At 43.5% G+C, this 19822-nt stretch overlaps 1 protein-coding gene across 3 annotated transcripts in view; it reads left to right on the top strand.

The window, feature by feature from the left end:
• LOC106611166 (sodium/potassium/calcium exchanger 4) overlaps nt 1-19656 on the top strand; it is a 49186-nt gene extending 29530 nt beyond the window's left edge. For 2 of the 3 annotated variants that reach the window (XM_014211082.2, XM_045723570.1), the window contains 15 exons: nt 3447-3523; nt 4051-4125; nt 4831-4915; nt 5116-5219; nt 9489-9563; nt 10373-10398; nt 10510-10563; nt 10811-10968; nt 12240-12409; nt 13507-13663; nt 13833-13999; nt 14249-14363; nt 14496-14608; nt 14723-14788; nt 14880-19656. In XM_014211082.2, coding sequence (XP_014066557.1) covers nt 3447-3523; nt 4051-4125; nt 4831-4915; nt 5116-5219; nt 9489-9563; nt 10373-10398; nt 10510-10563; nt 10811-10968; nt 12240-12409; nt 13507-13663; nt 13833-13999; nt 14249-14363; nt 14496-14608; nt 14723-14788; nt 14880-15032 — 1595 coding nt within the window. In that variant the 3' untranslated portion in view covers nt 15033-19656. The remainder of the gene's footprint in view (nt 1-3446; nt 3524-4050; nt 4126-4830; nt 4916-5115; nt 5220-9488; nt 9564-10372; nt 10399-10509; nt 10564-10810; nt 10969-12239; nt 12410-13506; nt 13664-13832; nt 14000-14248; nt 14364-14495; nt 14609-14722; nt 14789-14879) is intronic. The other variant, XM_014211084.2, reaches the window with a different exon arrangement.
• Nucleotides 19657-19822: the final 166 nt, after the last annotated feature.

The following is a 19822-nucleotide window of genomic DNA, read 5'->3' as shown; positions in this document are numbered from 1 at the left end:
GTAATATCATCAACCATGTGTAGTTAACTAGTGATTATGATTGATTGATTGATTGTTTTTTATAATATAAGTTTAATGCTAGCTAGCAACTTACCTTGGCTTCTTACTGCATTCGCGTAACAGGCAGGCTCCTCGTGGAGTGCAATGTAAAGCAGGTGGTTAGAGCGTTGGACTAGTTAACCGTAAGCTTGCAAGATTGAATCCCCAAGCTGACAAGGTAAAAATCTGTCGTTCTGCCCCTGAACAAGGCAGTTAACCCACCGTTCCTAGGCCGTCATTGAAAATAAGAATGTGTTCTTAACTGACTTGCCTAGTTAAAAAATATTGATGAAAACAAAATATGTAAATAAAAAAAAAGAAATCGGCAAATAGGTGGCCAAAAATACCGATTACCGATTGTTATGAAAACTTGAAATCGGCCCGAATTAATCGGCCATTCCGATTAATCGGTCGACCTCTAACCCACATAGCTCTAGAAGCAGGACTGAGATTCACCCCCATAGCTCTAGAGGCAGGACTGAGACACCCACACAGATCTAGAGGCAGGACTGAGAGTCACCCACACAGATCTAGAGGCAGGACTGAGAGTCACCCACACAGATCTAGAGGCAGGACTGAGACTCACCCACACAGATCTAGAAGCAGGACTGAGACTCACCCACACAGATCTAGAGGCAGCACTGAGACTCACCCACACAGATCTAGAGGCAGGACTGAGACTCACCCACACAGATCGAGAGGCAGGACAGACTCACCCACATAGCTCTAGAGGCAGGACTGAGACTCACCCACACAGATCTAGAGGCAGGACTGAGCCTCACCCACACAGAACTAGAGGCAGGACTGAGACTCACCCACACAGAACTAGAGGAAGGACTGAGACTCACCCACACAGATCTAGAGGCAGGACTGAGACACAACCCACAGATCTAGAGGCAGGACTGAGACTCACCCACACAGATCGAGAGGCAGGACAGACTCACCCACATAGCTCTAGAGGCAGGACTGAGACTCACCCACATAGCTCTAGAGGCAGGACTGAGACTCACCCACACAGATCTAGCGGCAGGACTGAGACTCACCCACACAGATCTAGAGGCAGGACTGAGACTCACCCACACAGATCGAGAGGCAGGACTGAGACTCACCCTCACAGATCTAGAGGCAGGACTGAGACTCACCCACACAGATCGAGAGGCAGGACAGACTCACCCACACAGATCTAGAGGCAGGACTGAGACTCACCCACACAGATCTAGAGGCAGGACTGAGACTCGCCCACACAGATCTAGAGGCAGGACTGAGACTCACCCATACAGATCTAGAGGCAGGATGGACTCTCAGACTTTTAGATTTTGTCTGAGACAACCAAGCTCTTTTAATGCAGGTTAAGGCTCACCCAAACTCACCCTGTCAGCTTTAGTTTAGAAGCAGGACTTTCAGACTCATCTAGCTCTTTGAGGCAGGACTTTCAGACTCATCTAGCTCTTTGAGGCAGGACTTTCAGACTCATCTAGCTCTTTGAGGCAGGACTTTCAGACTCATCTAGCTCTTTGAGGCAGGACTTTCACTCATCTAGCTCTTTGAGGCAGGACTTTCACTCATCTAGCTCTTTGAGGCAGGACATTGAGTGTGATAAAGGCACAGATATCTTTGGATAATTCTATAAAGTGGCAAATACCTGGTACAGAAGTCTTGTAGACAAAATAGCCCTAATTATTATCATTTAAAAATATATATACACTGCTCAAAAAAATAAAGGGAACACTAAAATAACACATCCTAGATCTGAATGAATGAAATAATCTTATTAAATACTTTTTTCTTTACATAGTTGAATGTGCTGACAACAAAATCACACAAAAATAATCAATGGAAATCCAATTTATCAACCCATGGAGGTCTGGAAAAACCACACTACAGGCTGATCCAACTTTGATGTAATGTCCTTAAAACAAGTCAAAATGAGGCTCAGTAGTGTGTGTGGCCTCCACGTGCCTGTATGACCTCCCTACAACGCCTGGGCATGCTCCTGATGAGGTGGCGGATGGTCTCCTGAGGGATCTTCTCCCAGACCTGGACTAAAGCATCCGCCAACTCCTGGACAGTCTGTGGTGCAACGTGGCGTTGGTGGATGGAGCGAGACATGATGTCCCAGATGTGCTCAATTGGATTCAGGTCTGGGGAACGGGCGGGCCAGTCCATAGCATCAATGCCTTCCTCTTGCAGGAACTGCTGACACACTTCAGCCACATGAGGTCTAGCATTGTCTTGCATTAGGAGGAACCCAGGGCCAACCGCACCAGCATATGGTGTCACAAGGGGTCTGAGGATCTCATCTCGGTACCTAATGGCAGTCAGGCTACCTCTGGCGAGCACATGGAGGGCTGTGCGGCCCCCAAAGAAATGCCACCCCACACCATGACTGACCCACCGCCAAACCGGTCATGCTGGAGGATGTTGCAGGCACCAGAACGTTCTCCACGGCATCTCCAGACTCTGTCACGTCTGTCACATGTGCTCAGTGTGAACCTGCATTCATCTGTGAAGAGCACAGGGCGCCAGTGGCGAATTTGCCAATCTTGGTGTTCTCTGGTAAATGCCAAATGTCCTGCACGGTGTTGGGCTGTAAGCACAACCCCCACCTGTGGACGTTGGGCCCTCATACCACCCTCATGGAGTCTGTTTCTGACCGTTTGAGCAGACACATGCACATTTGTGGCCTGCTGGAGGTCATTTTGCAGGGCTCTGGCAGTGCTCCTCCTGCTCCTCCTTGCACAAAGGTGGAGGTAGCGGTCCTGCTGCTGGGTTGTTGCCCTCCTACGGCCTCCTCCACGTCTCCTGATGTACTGGCCTGTCTCCTGGTAGCGCCTCCATGCTCTGGACACTACGCTGATAGACACAGCAAACCTTCTTGCCACAACTCGCATTGATGTGCCATCCTGGATGAGCTGCACTACCTGAGCCACTTGTGTGGGTTGTAGACTCCGTCTCATGCTACCACTAGAGTGAAAGCACCGCCAGCATTCAAAAGTGACCAAAACATTAGCCAGGAAGCATAGGAACTGAGAAGTTGTCTGTGGTCCCCACCTGCAGACCCACTCCTTTATTGGGGGTGTCTTGCTAATTGCCTATAAGTTGTCTATTCCATTTGCACAACAGCATGTGAAATTTATTGTCAATCAGTGTTGCTTCCTAAGTGGACAGTTTGATTTCACAGAAGTGTGATTGACTTGGAGTTACATTGTGTTATTTAAGTGTTCCCTTTATTTTTTTGAGCAGTATATATTTTATTTAACTAGGCAAGTCACATTTTTACATTAAGTTGATTTGATTGTTGTTTGTTTTATACCCAAATGATTTATTTGAACTATATAGGTTGTTTTGCTATGTGTGATGTTGTAAGACCAACTCATGACTTTGGAGATGTTTCTGTTTTCTTTCAGCCATCAATGAGTTCCCTGAGGATATCTTCACCACCTACCAACGAACAAGAGGAGCTGTCCTGCTGCATATATTTGCGGTATGTGCAGCAGGTTTACCATGTGGTTCAGTAAATCAGGCATGTGTTGTCGACTGTGTGTGTGTGTATGTGCATGCTTGCGTATATGGTGCATGTTTCTGGTGTGTGTGTGTCCATCCATGCACTAATTAGTGGACTAAAATATTACCCTGCTGTGTCCTGACCACTTCATTCGGGATAAGTTGTGCAGCTCTCTATCTCTGACAGACAATTTTATGACAATTATAAATATTTTGTCAGCCTTGTGTCGTTGTGTATGACCTGTTATCTTCCTGTCATGTGATGTCCTGGGCTGTGCTGTGAACAACACGGGTTGGTTTGGACACAGTGCCCCAGGCAGGGCCTGTCATCGCAGCCTTACACAACAAAAGTCACATTTAACACGCAGCCTCAGATGACTCTCCTCTCTCTTTGGCAGGAAAAACAACGTTCTACTTTGTGAGGGCAGGATCGAGGATAGCAGGATATGTGTACAGATGTCTCTCTCTCTCTCTCTCTCTCTCTCTCTCTCTCTCTCTCTCTCTCAGGCCCTCTACATGTTTCTGGCCTTGGCAATCGTCTGCGATGACTACTTTGTGATGTCGTTGGAGAAGATCTGTGAGGTGGGTGAATTGGAGTCCCAATAACAACCTCCTCTAGGCCATAAACCTCCTTCCTCTCCCTATTACGCCAGTGAGGTGTTTATGTGATGTGTTTGTGTGTTGGCAGTGGTGAAAAAAGTACTCAATTGTCATACTTGAGTAAAAGTAAAGATACCTTAATAGAAAATTACTCAAGTAAAAGTGAAAATCACCCAGTAAAATACTACTTGAGTAAAAGTCAAAAAGTATTTGGTTTAAAATGTACTTAAGTATCAAAAGTAAAAGTATAAATCATTTGAAATTCCTTATATTAAGCAAACAAGACGGCATGATTTTATAGCATTTTTTAATTTACGGATAGCCAGGGGCATGCTCCAACACATACTTTACAAACAAAGCATTTGTGTTTAATGAGTCTGCCAGAGCAGAGGCAGTAGGGATGACCAGGGATGTGTGTGAATTGGACCATTTTCCTGTCAAACTGTAACAAGTACTTTTGGGTGTCAGGGAAAATGTAAGGAGTAAAAAGTACATTATTTTCCCAATGATATAGTGAAGTAAAAGTTGGCCAAAATATAAATAATACAGTAAAGTACAGATACTCCAAAAAACTACTAAAGTAGTACTTTAAAGTATTTTTACTTTAGTACTTTACACCACTGATTAATGGTTAATGTATGAGACTTCAGTATGAGACTATGCTTCTTCCCTCTGTGTGTCTGTCAGAAACTGGACCTGAGTGAAGATGTGGCAGGAGCTACGTTCATGGCTGCTGGCAGCTCAGCACCAGAGCTGTTCGCCTCGATTATAGGTGAGACGGGCTGTCTGATACTCTCACACAAACACACTTACACTGTACAATACCATTAGTAGTATGTAGACTGTGTGTTCAATTCTCCACATTGAATAGGTTTCAGATCAATGTTGTCTAAGAGGTGATCATATTGGGTTGATAGCTGACTCTCTTTACCACACTCTCATTCTCTCTATCTCTCTCTTTCTCTCCTGAAGGTGTGTTTATCACTCATGGAGATGTGGGTGTTGGAACCATAGTGGGCTCAGCAGTATTCAACATTCTATGCATCATCGGTGTGTGTGGAATCTTCGCTGGGCAGGTGTGTGTGTTTGTTTGTTTGCGTGCGTGCAATCTCCGTGTGCCTCAGTCTGTATTGTTGCACACTGCCAGAAGGGGACCATTGTCTTAATTACAAATCACACATACTGCATGCTATAACACATGCTATCTTATGCCTAGTGGCGTAGTGCAGTTTTGCACCGAGCATGAAGTCGGGGTTACTTCTATTTGTTTCCTGCCGTGAATTTGATGGCATATCAGTTCTTTCAACATAGCTCGCTAACAATGCTAGCAAGCTACAGTGGGGGGGAAAAGTATTTGATCCCCTGCTGATTTTGTACGTTTGCCCACTTACAAAGAAATGATCAGTCTATAATTTTAATAGTAGGTTTATTTGAACAGTGAGAGACAGATAACAACAACAAAATCCAGAAAAACGCATGTCAAAAATGTTATAAAATGATTAGCATTTTAATGAGGGAAATAAGTATTTGACCCCTCTGCAAAACATGACTTAGTACTTGGTGGCAAAACCCTTGTTGGCAATCACAGAGGTCAGACGTTTCTTGTAGTTGGTCACCAGGTTTGCACACATCTCAGGAGGGATTTTGTCCCACTCCTCTTTGCAGATCTTCTCCAAGTCATTAAGGTTTCGAGGCTGACGTTTGGCAACTCGAACCTTCAGCTCCCTCCACAGATTTTCTATGGGATTAAGGTCTGGAGACTGGCTAGGCCACTCCAGGACCTTAATGTGCTTCTTCTTGAGCCACTCCTTTGTTGCCTTGGCCGTGTGTTTTGGGTCATTGTCATGCTGGAATACCCATCCACGACCCATTTTCAATGCCCTGGCTGAGGGAAGGAGGTTCTCACCCAAGATTTGACGGTACATGGCCCCGTCCTTTGATGCGGTGAAGTTGTTCCTGTCCCGTTAGCAGAAAAACACCCAAAGCATAATGTTTCCACCTCCATGTTTGCCGGTGGAGATGGTGTTCTTGGGGTCATAGGCAGCATTCCTCCTCCTCGAAACACGGCGAGTTGAGTTGATGTCAAAGAGCTCCATTTTGGTCTCATCTGACCACAACACTTTCACAAGTTGTCCTCTGAGTCATTCAGACGTTCATTGGCAAACTTCAGACGGGAATGTATCGGTATTCTTGAGCAGGGGAACCTTGCGGGCGCTGCAGGATTTCAGTCCTTCACGGCGTAGTGTGTTACCAATTGTTTTCTTGGTGACTATGGTCCCAGCTGCCTTGAGATTATTGACAAGATCCTCCCGTGTTGTTCTGTGCTGATTCCTCACCGTTCTCATGATCATTGCAACTCCACGAGGTGAGATCTTGCATGGAGCCCCAGGCCGAGGGATATTGACAGTTCTTTTGTGTTTCTTCCATTTGCGAATAATCACACCAAATGTTGTCACCTTCTCACCAAGCTGCTTGGCGATGGTCTTGTAGCCCATTCCAGCCTTGTGTAGGTCTACAATCTTGTCCCTGACATCCTTGGAGAGCTCTTTGGTCTTGGCCATTGTGGAGAGTTTGGAATCGATTGATTGATTGCTTCTGTGGACAGGTGTCTTTTTTACAGGTAACAAGCTGCAGTTAGGAGCACTCCCTTTAAGAGTGTGCTCCTAATCTCAGCTCGTTACCTGTATAAAAGACACCTGGGAGCCAGAAATCTTTCTGATTGAGAGGGGTTCAAATACTTATTTCCCTTATTAAAATGCAAATCAATTTATAACATTTCTGACATAAGTTTTTCTGGATATTTTTGATGTTATTCTGTCTCTCACTGTTCAAATAAACCTACCATTAAAATTATAGACTGATCCTTTCTTTGTCAGTGGGCAAACAAAACAAAATCAGCAGGGGATCAAATACTTTTTTCCCCCACTGTAGTTAGCTAGTGTGTTTTGATTTGTTCTTTGGTTGTTTCTACATTCTCCTAACCCATGAGGACGACTGCATTGGATGGCGAGCTGGCAGTGATGAATTCATTGCTCAGTCTGAGAATTCCTCTAAAGTTTTGTGCCGCTGTCATCATTTAGTGAGTGGGAAGTTCATCTCGTACAAGACCGAGTCAACGGCTATGGAGAAGTCGCAGTCAGATGGCGAGGTGCCGGTGAGACACCTCGAATGGAGAGCGAACTGTGCTGCCTGCCTACCGCCAAAGGACCTGCTCATCTCCCCCTTGTTGACAAACCCCTCCCTCTGCTCGACTGTCACCCCGTCTGTTGGAGGCTTGAAAATCCCACAACGTTCAACTAGCTGACAGTTGTCGTAGTCCAGACCTACTCTCTGTTATGTGGCTACATATATATTTTATTTTGAAGCACCTTCAGATTTTTGTAATGAAAAGCACTATATAAGCTGAATAAATAATAATAATTATTAATATTATTATTATGAGGCTGAGAGAAAAAGTTGCAGTTTTAAAGCACATTTCCTGTAATTCTAAACATCTTTCTTCATGGCTTTATGACGTGTTCATATGCTATCTGGGTTAACAGTTAAACTGACGGGATTATGTCATACTGTTTTTAAACTGTGTTTTGTCTGATAACTGCTACAGAGCAAAAAGCCGTACTGGTCTGGTTGCATTTAAAGTGCTGCCTGCTGCCTGCAGCCTCAAAGACTATCAACTGCTTTTGACAGGACAGCAGAAACAACGATAGCACTGAGGAGTAGACTTTTGTTATTAAAAATGGCTTTGTATTGTAGCTGCTGAAGGTTTTTAACTCGTGCACATTTTTCTAAAGGAGAACGCTAATGGTATTTGCTTCAATAGTTTGTATTAATTGTTCATTTTAATGGAACTGGTTGGGTTGCCTTAAGCTTTGTGACCCAACGTCACCCTTAGTCATCTCACTACTGTATTACTGTAGCTGCGTCGTTCCACCAAATGAGTGCCTTTTGCATCCCTTTGATATTTTAAGTAAAAAATTGTGCACCAATATTGCATTTTAAAAGCCTGTTATATTCAATGAACTGCCCTTTAATATAGACCACATGGAGAATTCAATAAATCCGTATTTTTCTTTTTATAAAATGAATAAAATTCAGCATTTTGACATTTTCTTCTGTACAGCCTTTGTGACGTCCAGGAATATTTTAACTCACCTAACCCCAACACTTCTCCAAGTTTTCACCATCATTGTAAAGCCCTCGTTATTTTGTTACATTGACAAAGTAATTTCTTAAGATTATTATTTATTTCATGTGATTCACTTGAAGCTTAAAAATAAACTTTTTTTAAGGTCAACCCAGTTATGTGAACTGAACTCTCGTTTTAATATGGTAAACTATTCCTTTTTAAATATTTCCTTCAAAAGAAACATTGAACATCTAATAGCCAAATCATAGTATAAAAGCAGGTGAGCTGCTTCTACTCTTTTTCACAATTATTTTGTGTTTTGTGGTGGAAAACTGAGTGGGTCGAGCATAGCACATCAACCGTGTTACCCATAGATAGACATGCTAGAAATGTTTTAACAATAAAAAAAAAATTGTGAATCTTGCATTCAATTGCCCCTCCCTGTTTCACACAACAAGGTTCCATTTCCCCAGTCACAAGGGGGCTTATGGCTGATTTAGGCTGAAATCATCAACCCTGTTACGGTCAACCCTGTTACGGTCAACCCTGTTATTTTATTTGTCACTTAATAGGCACTTAATATAGTCATTTTTTATTTAACCTCTTGAGATGGGAAAACGTGTTTTTTATTAAGTTTAACATGTGCTCTTTATGACAGAATGTTACAACTGTTTTTCACTAAGTTACACATCTCAAAAGGCACCGACTTAGCTATTGTAGCGAGGTGTCCTTGACTTGGACAGTACTTTTGTTTTCCTTAACCTTTCTGCCTCCATAGTCCTAATGTAACCCTTTATGATATCACCTATCACAGCTGAGTTGATATGTCAACATCAAGGTTACAAAGTTACACAACACTAAAATAACATGCGATCTAACCACAATGGCCAAGAGGATAGTCACGGTTCATGGAACAACTTGATATAGTGAATGTGCGTATTGAATATAGTGTATATGACTCTTGTTGACCTAGTGTTTAATCTAAGAACGTGTACAAAAGGAATGTGAAATAGATTTCACACTTCCTCACTCACCACCCTTTCTCTCTCTCCCTCTCTTTCTGTCTCTCTCGGTCTCTATCTGTCTCACTCCTCCTTTTGTCTTTCTCTCTCTCCTCTCTCTCTTTCACCCCTCTCTCTCAACCTTTTTCCTACTTTATTTCTCTTTCTCCTCTCCTTTCCCACTCTCCTCCTTCTGCCTGGTTCTCTCTCTCATCCAGGTGGTGTACCTGACTAAGTTTGCAGTGTTCCGTGACTCGCTCTACTACACTCTGTCTGTGTTGGCATTGATTGCAGTGAGTAGCTGATCATCTCATCTCTAGTCTACTTTACATAATGAGGCCATTCAGACTGATAGAGCCCCCAGTGGCTGTTTAACCTTAATTTACTGTCTAACTGTCTAGCCCACTGGGCTAATAGAGGGTTGTGGGGAGGAGATGGTCAAGCAGCTGCTTGTGTGTACTTCTGGGAGTCTCTGTAATATAAAAATAACTGGGTCCATATATATGTTTCAAGCATCTCAGAGTAGGAGTACTGATCTAGGATCAGGTCCCATCTGCCCATGTAATCCTATTCATTGTGATCTTCAAGGCAAAACTGATCCTAAGTCAGCACACCTACTCTGAGAAACTTAATTCATACAACCCCTGTATGGTATTGTAGAAGACACTGCATGCATACCATTTCACACTATCATACTTTACATAATGGGGTTATTCAGACAGAGAGCCCCTAGTGGCTGTTTAACCTTCATTTCCTGTCTACTCCACTAGGTTCATAGAGAGATAGAGGCCCAGAGGGCTGATAGACAATCATCATGAGATTAAGAGAGTAGTACAGAGAGAGTACAGAGAGAGATCTCACAGAGACTTCAGAAACTCACTGCATACTATGTCATTGCTTTTATAGTAAACAGTGTACAGGAAATGTTTTTTGACTGTGTTTCTCACAGCATCTGTCTGACAGTAATTAGACACACTTGATGCATCGCGACTTTCAAGTTTTTCTAAGTTGGGGGGGAAGTTGATGCTCTTCTCCCTAAAAATATGTACTGTTTAATTAATACATTTTTTTATTAAATGTTTTCCCTCTTTCATTTTGTCAGTTCATCTATGATGAGAAGATAGTGTGGTGAGTACCCCGCTGTGTGTTTACCTTGTGTCTCAGCAGAGGGTGTATGTGTGTGTGTGTGTGTGTGTGCGCACCTGCAGACATGTGACTCTAGTCTGTCTGTCTCTGCAGGTGGGAGAGCTTAGTGCTGGTAGTGATGTACTTTGGGTACATTCTGATCATGAAGTGAGTTCCACTGGGACCTGTTCCTTCCTGCCTCAAAGACACACACACACACACTCACACATATATACACACACACACACACACACACACACACACACACACACACACACACACACACACACACAGTAGAGCACCTGAGCGCACGCAACAAATAGTAAAATCCACATAAATACTCATACTTTGCACACACTAAGTTACATAAACTCTCAACTGAATATGTAAAACATTTTCTATTTTCTCACATCAGATTTAACACCAGCATCCAGAACTATTTCTCAGGGAAGGAAGACAAGAGCTTGGCCAATGGTAACATGGTGATCAGCAGCGAGCTGGAGGATGGTAATGCTTGTTATGACAGTTACATATGGGATGATCTGTCCAAGCCGTTACTCTCTCCAGGTAAAGGTAACCAGACAGGCTTTATGGTCACCTCTCAGCCAACCCTCTGGCACTCTGACTGGCCTTCTATCAAAACAACTACTCTACTGTATCTGGTTGTTCTAGTAAACATAGAAACTACTCTCAGGCCCTACTCTTGGCTCTTCCTATCTGGTTTAACATTGTCAACGGTCCTCTCCACTTTGGCTTGATGTCGTTTGTACCCCTTTGTAAACTCTTAGATCTGATCCTTCAAACAGATTTACAGATCTTTTCTATAACTATTATAGACTTCCACCGACTTTCACTGTGTCTTTAACCGAGTGACTCAGAGCTCTCCTCTCCTGTCTGGTCTAGCAGGACCAAGCTAACCTCCCTGCTGCCGTGTGGCAGCCCTGTCGCTACTGTATAGTAGCCTGTCTGTTTAGCCTTACTAAACCTACCTGCCTGCCGTGACCTGGTCTGTCAGATGTGAGATGTATTGCTGTGCTATGCTGTGCCCTGTCTCGCCCTCTTCTGCTGTGTCAAGTACAGTCCATTATTCCAGAGTCACAACATGTGCATGCATCTGTAAGGGTGTGTGTTGGTGCATGTGTGTGTGGAGACATGTATATGTGTGCGTGACTGTGTGTATGGTATGTGTGTGTGCCTGTGCGTGCTTAGGTCTGTATGAGTGTGTGTGTATATGTCTCACACATACACACACACACTGAAGGTTTTAGTCTGCCTCACTCTAATGGCTGATGTGATCTCATCTGACAGTGTCTTCAGGGGGCCTTCAATGGGCCTTGAACTGGGCCCAGTGGGGCCCACTCTGCTGTCACACAAACACTTTAATTACACCTCCTGACATACTGTATCAGTTTTAATGCCACATGCAAAATTACAGTGAAATGCCTTTCTTGCAATCTCCAAACCCAAACAATGCAGTAATCAATATCAATGTAGCACTAAAAATAACATACGGTAGAACAAAAACACAGGAAATAAAAATAAGAAGTAAGAAGAACACGAGAAAGTAACAAGCTGGTGTGTGTGTGTGTGTGTGTGTGTGTGTGTGTGTGTGTGTGTGTGTGTGTGTGTGTGTGTGTGTGTGTGAGACCGATTGTCTTCTGGTCTGGCATGTGAGTGTATTAGGCACGTGTGTCTGGCCATCCTTGAAAAAGGCATGTCTTTGTGGTTGTATACAGTACTGTAAGAGTAGAACAGCATATCATCGTCTTGGTTGGTGTGTACAGTTAATCCTACTTGATGCGTCTGTCTGTGCTCTGTATCTCACCATCTCTGTGTATCTCCAGTGAAGCCCACTAAGAGGTACAGTCGTGGCTCTGTGGTGATGGTAGATGAGATTATCAACTCCAGCCCTCCTAACTACCGTTTCCCCGACGCCGGCCTGCGCATCATGATCACCAACCACTTTGGCCCCAAGACACGCCTCCGCATGGCTAGCCGCCTCATCATCAATGAGGTGGGTGAGGTCACTGGGGTCGGGGGTCCATCAGGCTTATTGGAGAGGAGCTCAGTTAAAGTGATTTACTTAGAAGTTAAGAAAGCTCGGCTAGTTCAGTTATTTTACTAGTGTAAATCAAATAAAATTTTATTGGTCACATACATGTTTTTAGCAGATGTTATTGCGGGTGTAGCGAAATGCTTGTGTTTCTAGCTCCAACAGTGTAGTAATATCTAACAAGTACTATCTAACAGTTTCACAACAATACACACACAAGTAAAGGAATGGAATTAAGAATCTATAAATATTTGGACGAGCAATGTCAGAGCGGCACAGACAATGATACAGTAGAATTGAATACAGTATATACTTATGAGTAATGTGAAATATATAAACATTATTAAAGTGACCCAATGTTCCGGCCAGTGATTCAAGTCTATGAATATAGGGCAGCAGCCTCTAATGTGCTAGTGATGGCTATTTAACAGTCTGATGGCCTTGAGACAGAAGCTGTGGGCGGTGCAGTTGCCGTACCAGGCGATGATACAGCCCAACAGGGCCTTCTTCACTACACTGTCTGTGTGGGTGGACCATTTCAGTTTGTCAGTGATGTGTACGCCGAGGAACTTGGAGCTTTCCATCTTCTCCACTGCGGTCCCGTCGATGTGGATAGGGGGGTGCTCCCTCTGCTGTTTCCTGAAGGCCACAATCATCTCATCTCTTTGTTTTGTTGATGTTGAGTGAGAGGTTATTTTCCTGGCACCACCTCCCAGGACCCTCACCTTACCGGTAGTAAGCTAGGCCTACTGGAGAAAAGTACATTGTAGGACGATTTACTATTGTAGAAAGCTAGGAGAGGAGAGGAGTACAGCTTCAAGTGATAATTAGCTGGTGGACTGCATGCTATAATCATATCTAGTAGAACCAGAACTGTGTTGGTGAAAATATCCATATATTCATAAAACTTTACTAGCTCATAAAGTAACTGTTTAGAGAGGGGAAACGCATACATATCCCAGTAAATCAGGTGTGTGTGTGTGTGTGTGTGTGTGTGTGTGTGTGTGTGTGTGTGTGTGTGTGTGTGTGTGTGTGTGTGTGTGTGTGTGTGTGAGCAGCAACAGAGATTGGTGCAGGCGTCTAACGGTGTGGACAACGTGACCATGGTGATCACTGATGGTAAACCTGAGACCTTGGAGAACGGCACTGTACCAGATGACAAGACTGTTGAGGAAGAGGAGGGAGAATCCCTGAATTCACCCTTCACCGTCCCTGGTGTGTGTGTGTGGTGTGGGAGTGTGTGTGTGCATGTATGTGTGTTATATATTCAATTACATTGGCTGGTAGACCAATAAGCTACTTTTACACACTTTCACACCCTACTGAAACTGAACACTCACCTCCTCAGTGTACTCCATTGGTTGTTCCTTGTTCCCTCCACCAGGGGGCTGCAGGGAGACAGTGAAGTGGCTGATCTCCTGGCCCATCCTGCTGCTACTTTACTTCACTGTGCCAAACTGTGCCAAGCCTCGCTGGGAACGCTTCTTCATGCTCTCTTTCTTCCTCTCCACCGTGTGGATCGCCGTCTTCTCCTACTTCATGGTCTGGATGGTGAGACACGTTGGACATTCTTTAGAACTTACATGTCACTGTCATTTTGTGTTCCAAACCAGAGTTGAAAAAGTTTGATCTTTATACAAATGATCAGTGATGAGACTTCCTGATAAGCAATCAGGTAGGGAATCTCTCTCTTCTAGTCGCTAGCTAGCTCTGACACCGTGCTAGATATAGGCTACCAACCAAGGTGCATGTTGTTTGGAAGATTTCTGTTTAATCCGTTAAATGTGTGTCTGTGTGCAGGTCACCATAATTGGCTACACTCTGGGCATCCCTGATGTGATTATGGGAATCACCTTCCTGGCAGCTGGCACCAGTGTCCCCGACTGTATTGCTAGCCTGATCGTTGCTCGACAAGGTACATCACTGCACTCTTTTTTTCCCTATCTCTGTCTCTCTTCAAAATCTTAAAAAAAAAATTGTACCAGTGTACAGTATACTGTATAGTTTGTACAGACTTTTCCATATCTTTGTGTCTATCCCTCTCTAGGTCTTGGGGATATGGCGGTTTCCAACACCATTGGTAGTAATGTCTTTGATATCTTGGTGGGACTGGGGCTCCCCTGGGCGATACAGACCATGGCTGTGGACTATGGTTCTGAGGTAAACGAACTCAGTCTTTACACTGTTTTCCCCTCAATGGGCCTATGTTACTACTGCTTATCAATACTTCATGCCTCTTGACCTTGATCTAAAATTATTTCTTTCTCTCTCTAGGTGATGATCAACAGCAGAGGGCTGGTCTACTCTGTGGTGCTTCTTCTGGGCTCTGTGTTTCTGACAGTGAGTTAAAGGAGACGTCTCTCTCTCTCGCTCTCTTTCTCTCTCTCTCTCTCTCTCTCTCTCTAACACTCTGTCCCTCTGTGTCCTGCAGGTTCTGGGGATCCATGTGAATCATTGGAAGTTGGACCTGAAGCTGGGTGTGTACGTGCTGGTGATGTACGTCATCTTCCTGTGTTTCTCCATCATGATCGAATACAACGTGTTCACCTTCGTCAATCTGCCCATGTGTCTGGAGCAGCTGTAGGACGGCCTACACCACCAGACAGGTGTCCCTGCTGAATTATAGACTCACATAGCCCTCTGGATCTAAACTAACTACTAACTACTCAATCATTTCTATCCTGAAATCCCTACACCCCCCCCCCACACACACACATACACTCCTTTTACACACCCCTTTTTCATTCCAGACGTAAATGTCTGCCCTTGCTATATCCCTTTTCCATTCCTTCACTATCTATCAATAATATAGAGATCCCTAGATACATACATTCATTCACAATATCTTCAGTTCCCCAAACACTCTCCCAACATGTTTTTCTGCTGTCAATGAGAAGAGGCGATACCAACAGAACCGTATGGATTCTCCTTACTAACCCAGAGGAACCGAAGGCTACTCTTTGTCTTTTCCGCCAGAACCCAACTCACCGTCCAAAGGAGAGATACACAGAACCCATCTAGCTGAAACCCTCCTAGTCTTCACAACATAACCCAGGACCACCATTACACTTCCTATACTTCCGTCCTCCTCTGTTTGTATCTCATCCGGTCTCAAAAATATTTTTGGGGGGTCAGGCAGCTCACCAGCCTCCATCCTTACTAAAGAAAAGGACCCAAGCATTTATGAATTCTTCATTTATTGCCATTTTGATTTATTATATTATCTTCTTCCTTTGGAAGTAAAACAAACATACATTTCATGAACATACTGCACTTTAGATGTTGCGCGTGAAAAGAAGTAGAGTATATATGACATAATATATTATATTTTTCAGTGTTACAGTTCTTCCTTTGTGTGGTTCAATAAGGAGAGAGAGGGGGAGGCAGCATGTGCCAAATCCTATCTCTCTCTAACTGGCAGGAAGAGGAGAGTCCAGGGGAGAACCTGTCATTCTTCTGTTTCTGGACACTCCAACTGCAAGAAACTGCTGACCAAGACATTGATATGCCGTTTCCTGTGTTTGAGTGTGAGTGAAAGTAGGTGAGACATTGCAAGGAAGGGAGGAGAGTCTCCACTATTAGTATTCAGCACCACTGTGGAGAGGAGAACACATCTTGGAAGACTATGCCCCCATTGGTGCTTGGTGGATGCTGATTTAACACAAAGCTCAAGTGTATCGAGAGAACAGGACTTGGGCCCGGCCCCTTTGGCTGAGGAAAAGCATGGATTTATTTTAGTGTACTGTAGGTTGGACTGCCCGAGCCAGGCTCGTCCTCCTGAGTCATGTTGATTTGTTTTGATTGCTTAATTGTGTGTTTGATATCTTCAGCTCCTTCAGCTTGTGTTCTGTCTGAGGCCCGTTCCATCAGATACAATACAGACCCATTCAGTTTCCTCACCTCCCTGTGCTCCAGCCAGTCCGTCTCGGCGGGCTGATGAGCTGCTGCTGCTGATGGGGATCTGTGCTTCACAATGGTACACTTCTTTGTGTTGTGTGTTTGTTTATATGTAAATACGACCTGTCATGCACAAGCTGAGGTTCTCTCGTTGTGAACTCACTGCTACCTTAATTCTGCCAGTCGGGCAAGGAGGGGCAAGCGGGATGCAGTTCCTGTGTAGATATTTTAAACTGCTTCCGTCTTTCCCCTACCCTTGCTCCAAATCCTCCTCTTCCTTCTCTTCCTCCTCCTCACTTCTTTTTCTCCTGGCTCTCTCATTGTGATTTTGCCTTCTCTAAACGCATGATGGGACATTTATTTATTTCTCCTGCGGGGCAGAAGCTTAGCGGGATGGGATCACTACTCTGTCCATCCGTCAACCTCCAAATATTGGCAGCTACGAGTTGAGTTGCCCTCAGGGCACACAATGGAAAACACCTTAAACCGAAAAAGTGTTTCTTATTGGACAAGTCTAGGTAGTTGCTCCCTGTTTCAGTCCGTTTTCTTTTGTTTGGTACCTAATGAACACAACCCAGTTCAGGGGTCACTATGGGAGCAGAGGGTGGCATCTGTGTCAGTGTCAGTCGTGACTGGGTGTTTCAGTGTTGAAAAGATTTGTCACTGTTTTCTGTGTTAAAAGGCAGACGTTGGATAGAGTGTGTGGTATATACACTCAGTGGCTAGTTTATTAGGTACACCAATGGTTAGCTCCTACACTATGTGAGTCACTTGGCCATGGCTTGCTATATAAAACAGGCAGACAGGCATCGGGACATTCAGTTACTGTTCGATTGAACGTTAAAATGGTCAAAACCAGTGACCTAAGCGACTTTGACTTCGTCGGTGCCAAGTGCACTGGTTCTGGTATCTCAGAAACGGCCAGCCTCCTGGGCTTTTCATGCACTACAGTCTAGTGTTTACCGAGAATGGTGTGACAAACAAAAAACATCCAGTCAGCGTCAGTCCTGTGGGCAAAAATGGCTCGTTGATGAGAAGTTGAAGGAGAATGGCAAGAATCGTGCAAGCTAACAGGTGGCCCACAAACAGGAAAATAACAGCGCAGTATAACGGCGGTGTGCAGAACGGCATCTCGAAACACACAACTCTTTGGTCCTTATCACGGATGGGCTATTGCAGCAGACGACCTCACTGGGTTCTACTCTTATCAGCTAAAAACAAGAAGAAGCGGATCCAGTGGGCACACAATCACCAACACTGAACAACTGAGGAGTGGAAAAACATCACCTGGTCTGACAAATCTGGGTTCCTGTTGGGTCATACTGTTGGCAGAGTCAGGATTGGACATAAGAAGCATGAGTCCATGGCCTCATCCTGCCTGGTGTCAACTGTACAGGCTGGTGGCGGTGGTGTAATGGTGTGGGGAATGTTTTCCTGGCCCATGTTAGGTCCCTTGATACCAATAGAGCAATGTTTCCATCCCCCGAAGAATTTAGGCTGTTATGGAGGCAAAGGTGGTCCGACCCGGTACTAGATGGGTATAACTAATAAACTAGCCACTGAGTGTATTATATAAACACATGTATGCAATCTCAATTAAAAGAGGACCAGTTAAGTTTGGTACAATATATTATGCATTTGAGAAAAAAATGTTTTTATTGAAGCTGCTGAAAGCATTGATACTATTCAAGTACATGCACTTATGGACATACATTTATGCATGCACAAAACACACACACTTGTCAAATGTTTACTCCCCATGCCCAAAGTACACAAACAGACACTTTTCAAATGTTTACTCCAATACACGCTCACACAGGCAATCTCATACACACACACACACACACACACACCTAAATACATTTTTTGGGCTCAGTGGTAGTAGCTGGTGCATTGTTAAATGATAAGTGATGATCTGATCTGACAGGAGGGTAATGTCAGTGTTGAACGAAAGCCAGATGAATGTTGCTACGGTCTGTTTATTATGGTCTGAGTTATGATGTCACCTCACCTTAGGTGCATGATAAATAAACAAACAAACAAAGGGCGGGCTCTAGTACTGGTCTGGGTCATGTTCATTACAGCACGCAATGGAAAACATTTTGTAACAGAAACTAAAATTATTTCTTATTGGACAAGAGGTAGTCCCCTCCATGTTTCAGTCCATTTCTTAAATGTGGTGCCTAACGAACACGACCCTGGTGTGTTAAAGGCAGGTGGTATAAGACAATGGTGCCCCTGCCTGTGCCCTGGATATTTGTCCATCCTCTTACAGTCTCATTGATGTCTTGTGTTTTATTCTGTACTGTATATTCTTATTGTAACCGGGATAGAAGCCTCTACTCCTGTATTTTTCGTGTGCAACTCTTAACTCCAAGAAACAACAACAACAAAAAACATTTTGAAAATTGGTCTTGGAAAAGTGGCCATATGTTTTCAAATCTCACTTGATTTATTCCATCCCTAAAGCATTCTACTCATGTCATGAAAATAATATAATTTTGTGCCATGGGTTTTAGTTGTTATCACATATGAACAAAGGGATATGTGCATTTTTTGTAATCGTAACAATACATTTTGAAATGAATGGATGAGCAGATTTCTAAGTTTAAATAATTTGTCACCAGGTGGGGCTGAGGGTCTCCTGTAGGATCATATCCATGTTGTCAGTAAACAAACAATGCACTGATGTTAATCATAGCTCTATAAAGAGTATAATATCTCACTAAATACCCACTTCTGTTGGTGTATACCTTTGTCAAAGAGAAACAATGAGAGGAAGTCACCATTAAACTTGACTGCACTGTATGGCATGCATGAACACAACACACACACACCTACTTTGGCTCTGTTGTTATACACACAATTGTGAGAGACTTGAGTGAATGTGACCTGGTTCACTGTGAGTGAAGGGTCGTAAGGTAATTCATCAAAATTGATAAAGGTTGGCTATAGAGTTATTACAAAAACTTAAATTTAAGACATTGGTGTTTTAACTTGAATGTATTTGTCTTGCTATAAATGGATGTATCCAACCAATGCATTTTACTGTAAAGCAATAATCACCAAAGGATTTCAAAATATTTATGTATATTGTTAAACGAATCATGATTATCTACGAGATGGATGAGCTGGATGACACATTAAATAATACTATTGATAAATGCCTACTGTTCTCTTTAAAATTGCTTTCTTTGATGCTACAATGTGTACTTATACTGAACAAAAATATAAATGCAACATGTAAAGTGTTGGTCCCATGTTTCATGTGCTGAAATAAAAGATCCCAGAAATGTTCCATACACACAAAATGCTTATTTCTCTCAAATTCTGTGCACACTTTTTTCCATCCCTGTTAGTGAGCACTTCTCCTTTGCCAAGATAATCCATCCACCTGATAGGTGTGGCATATCAAGAAGCTGATTAAATAGCATGATCATTACACAGGTGCACCTTGCCACAAGTCGAGTGAGTGTG

Source organism: Salmo salar, chromosome ssa09 (assembly GCF_905237065.1).
Source record: "Salmo salar chromosome ssa09, Ssal_v3.1, whole genome shotgun sequence".
NCBI classification, from domain to species: domain Eukaryota; kingdom Metazoa; phylum Chordata; class Actinopteri; order Salmoniformes; family Salmonidae; genus Salmo; species Salmo salar.
This window is presented reverse-complemented; position numbering and strand designations above follow the sequence as displayed.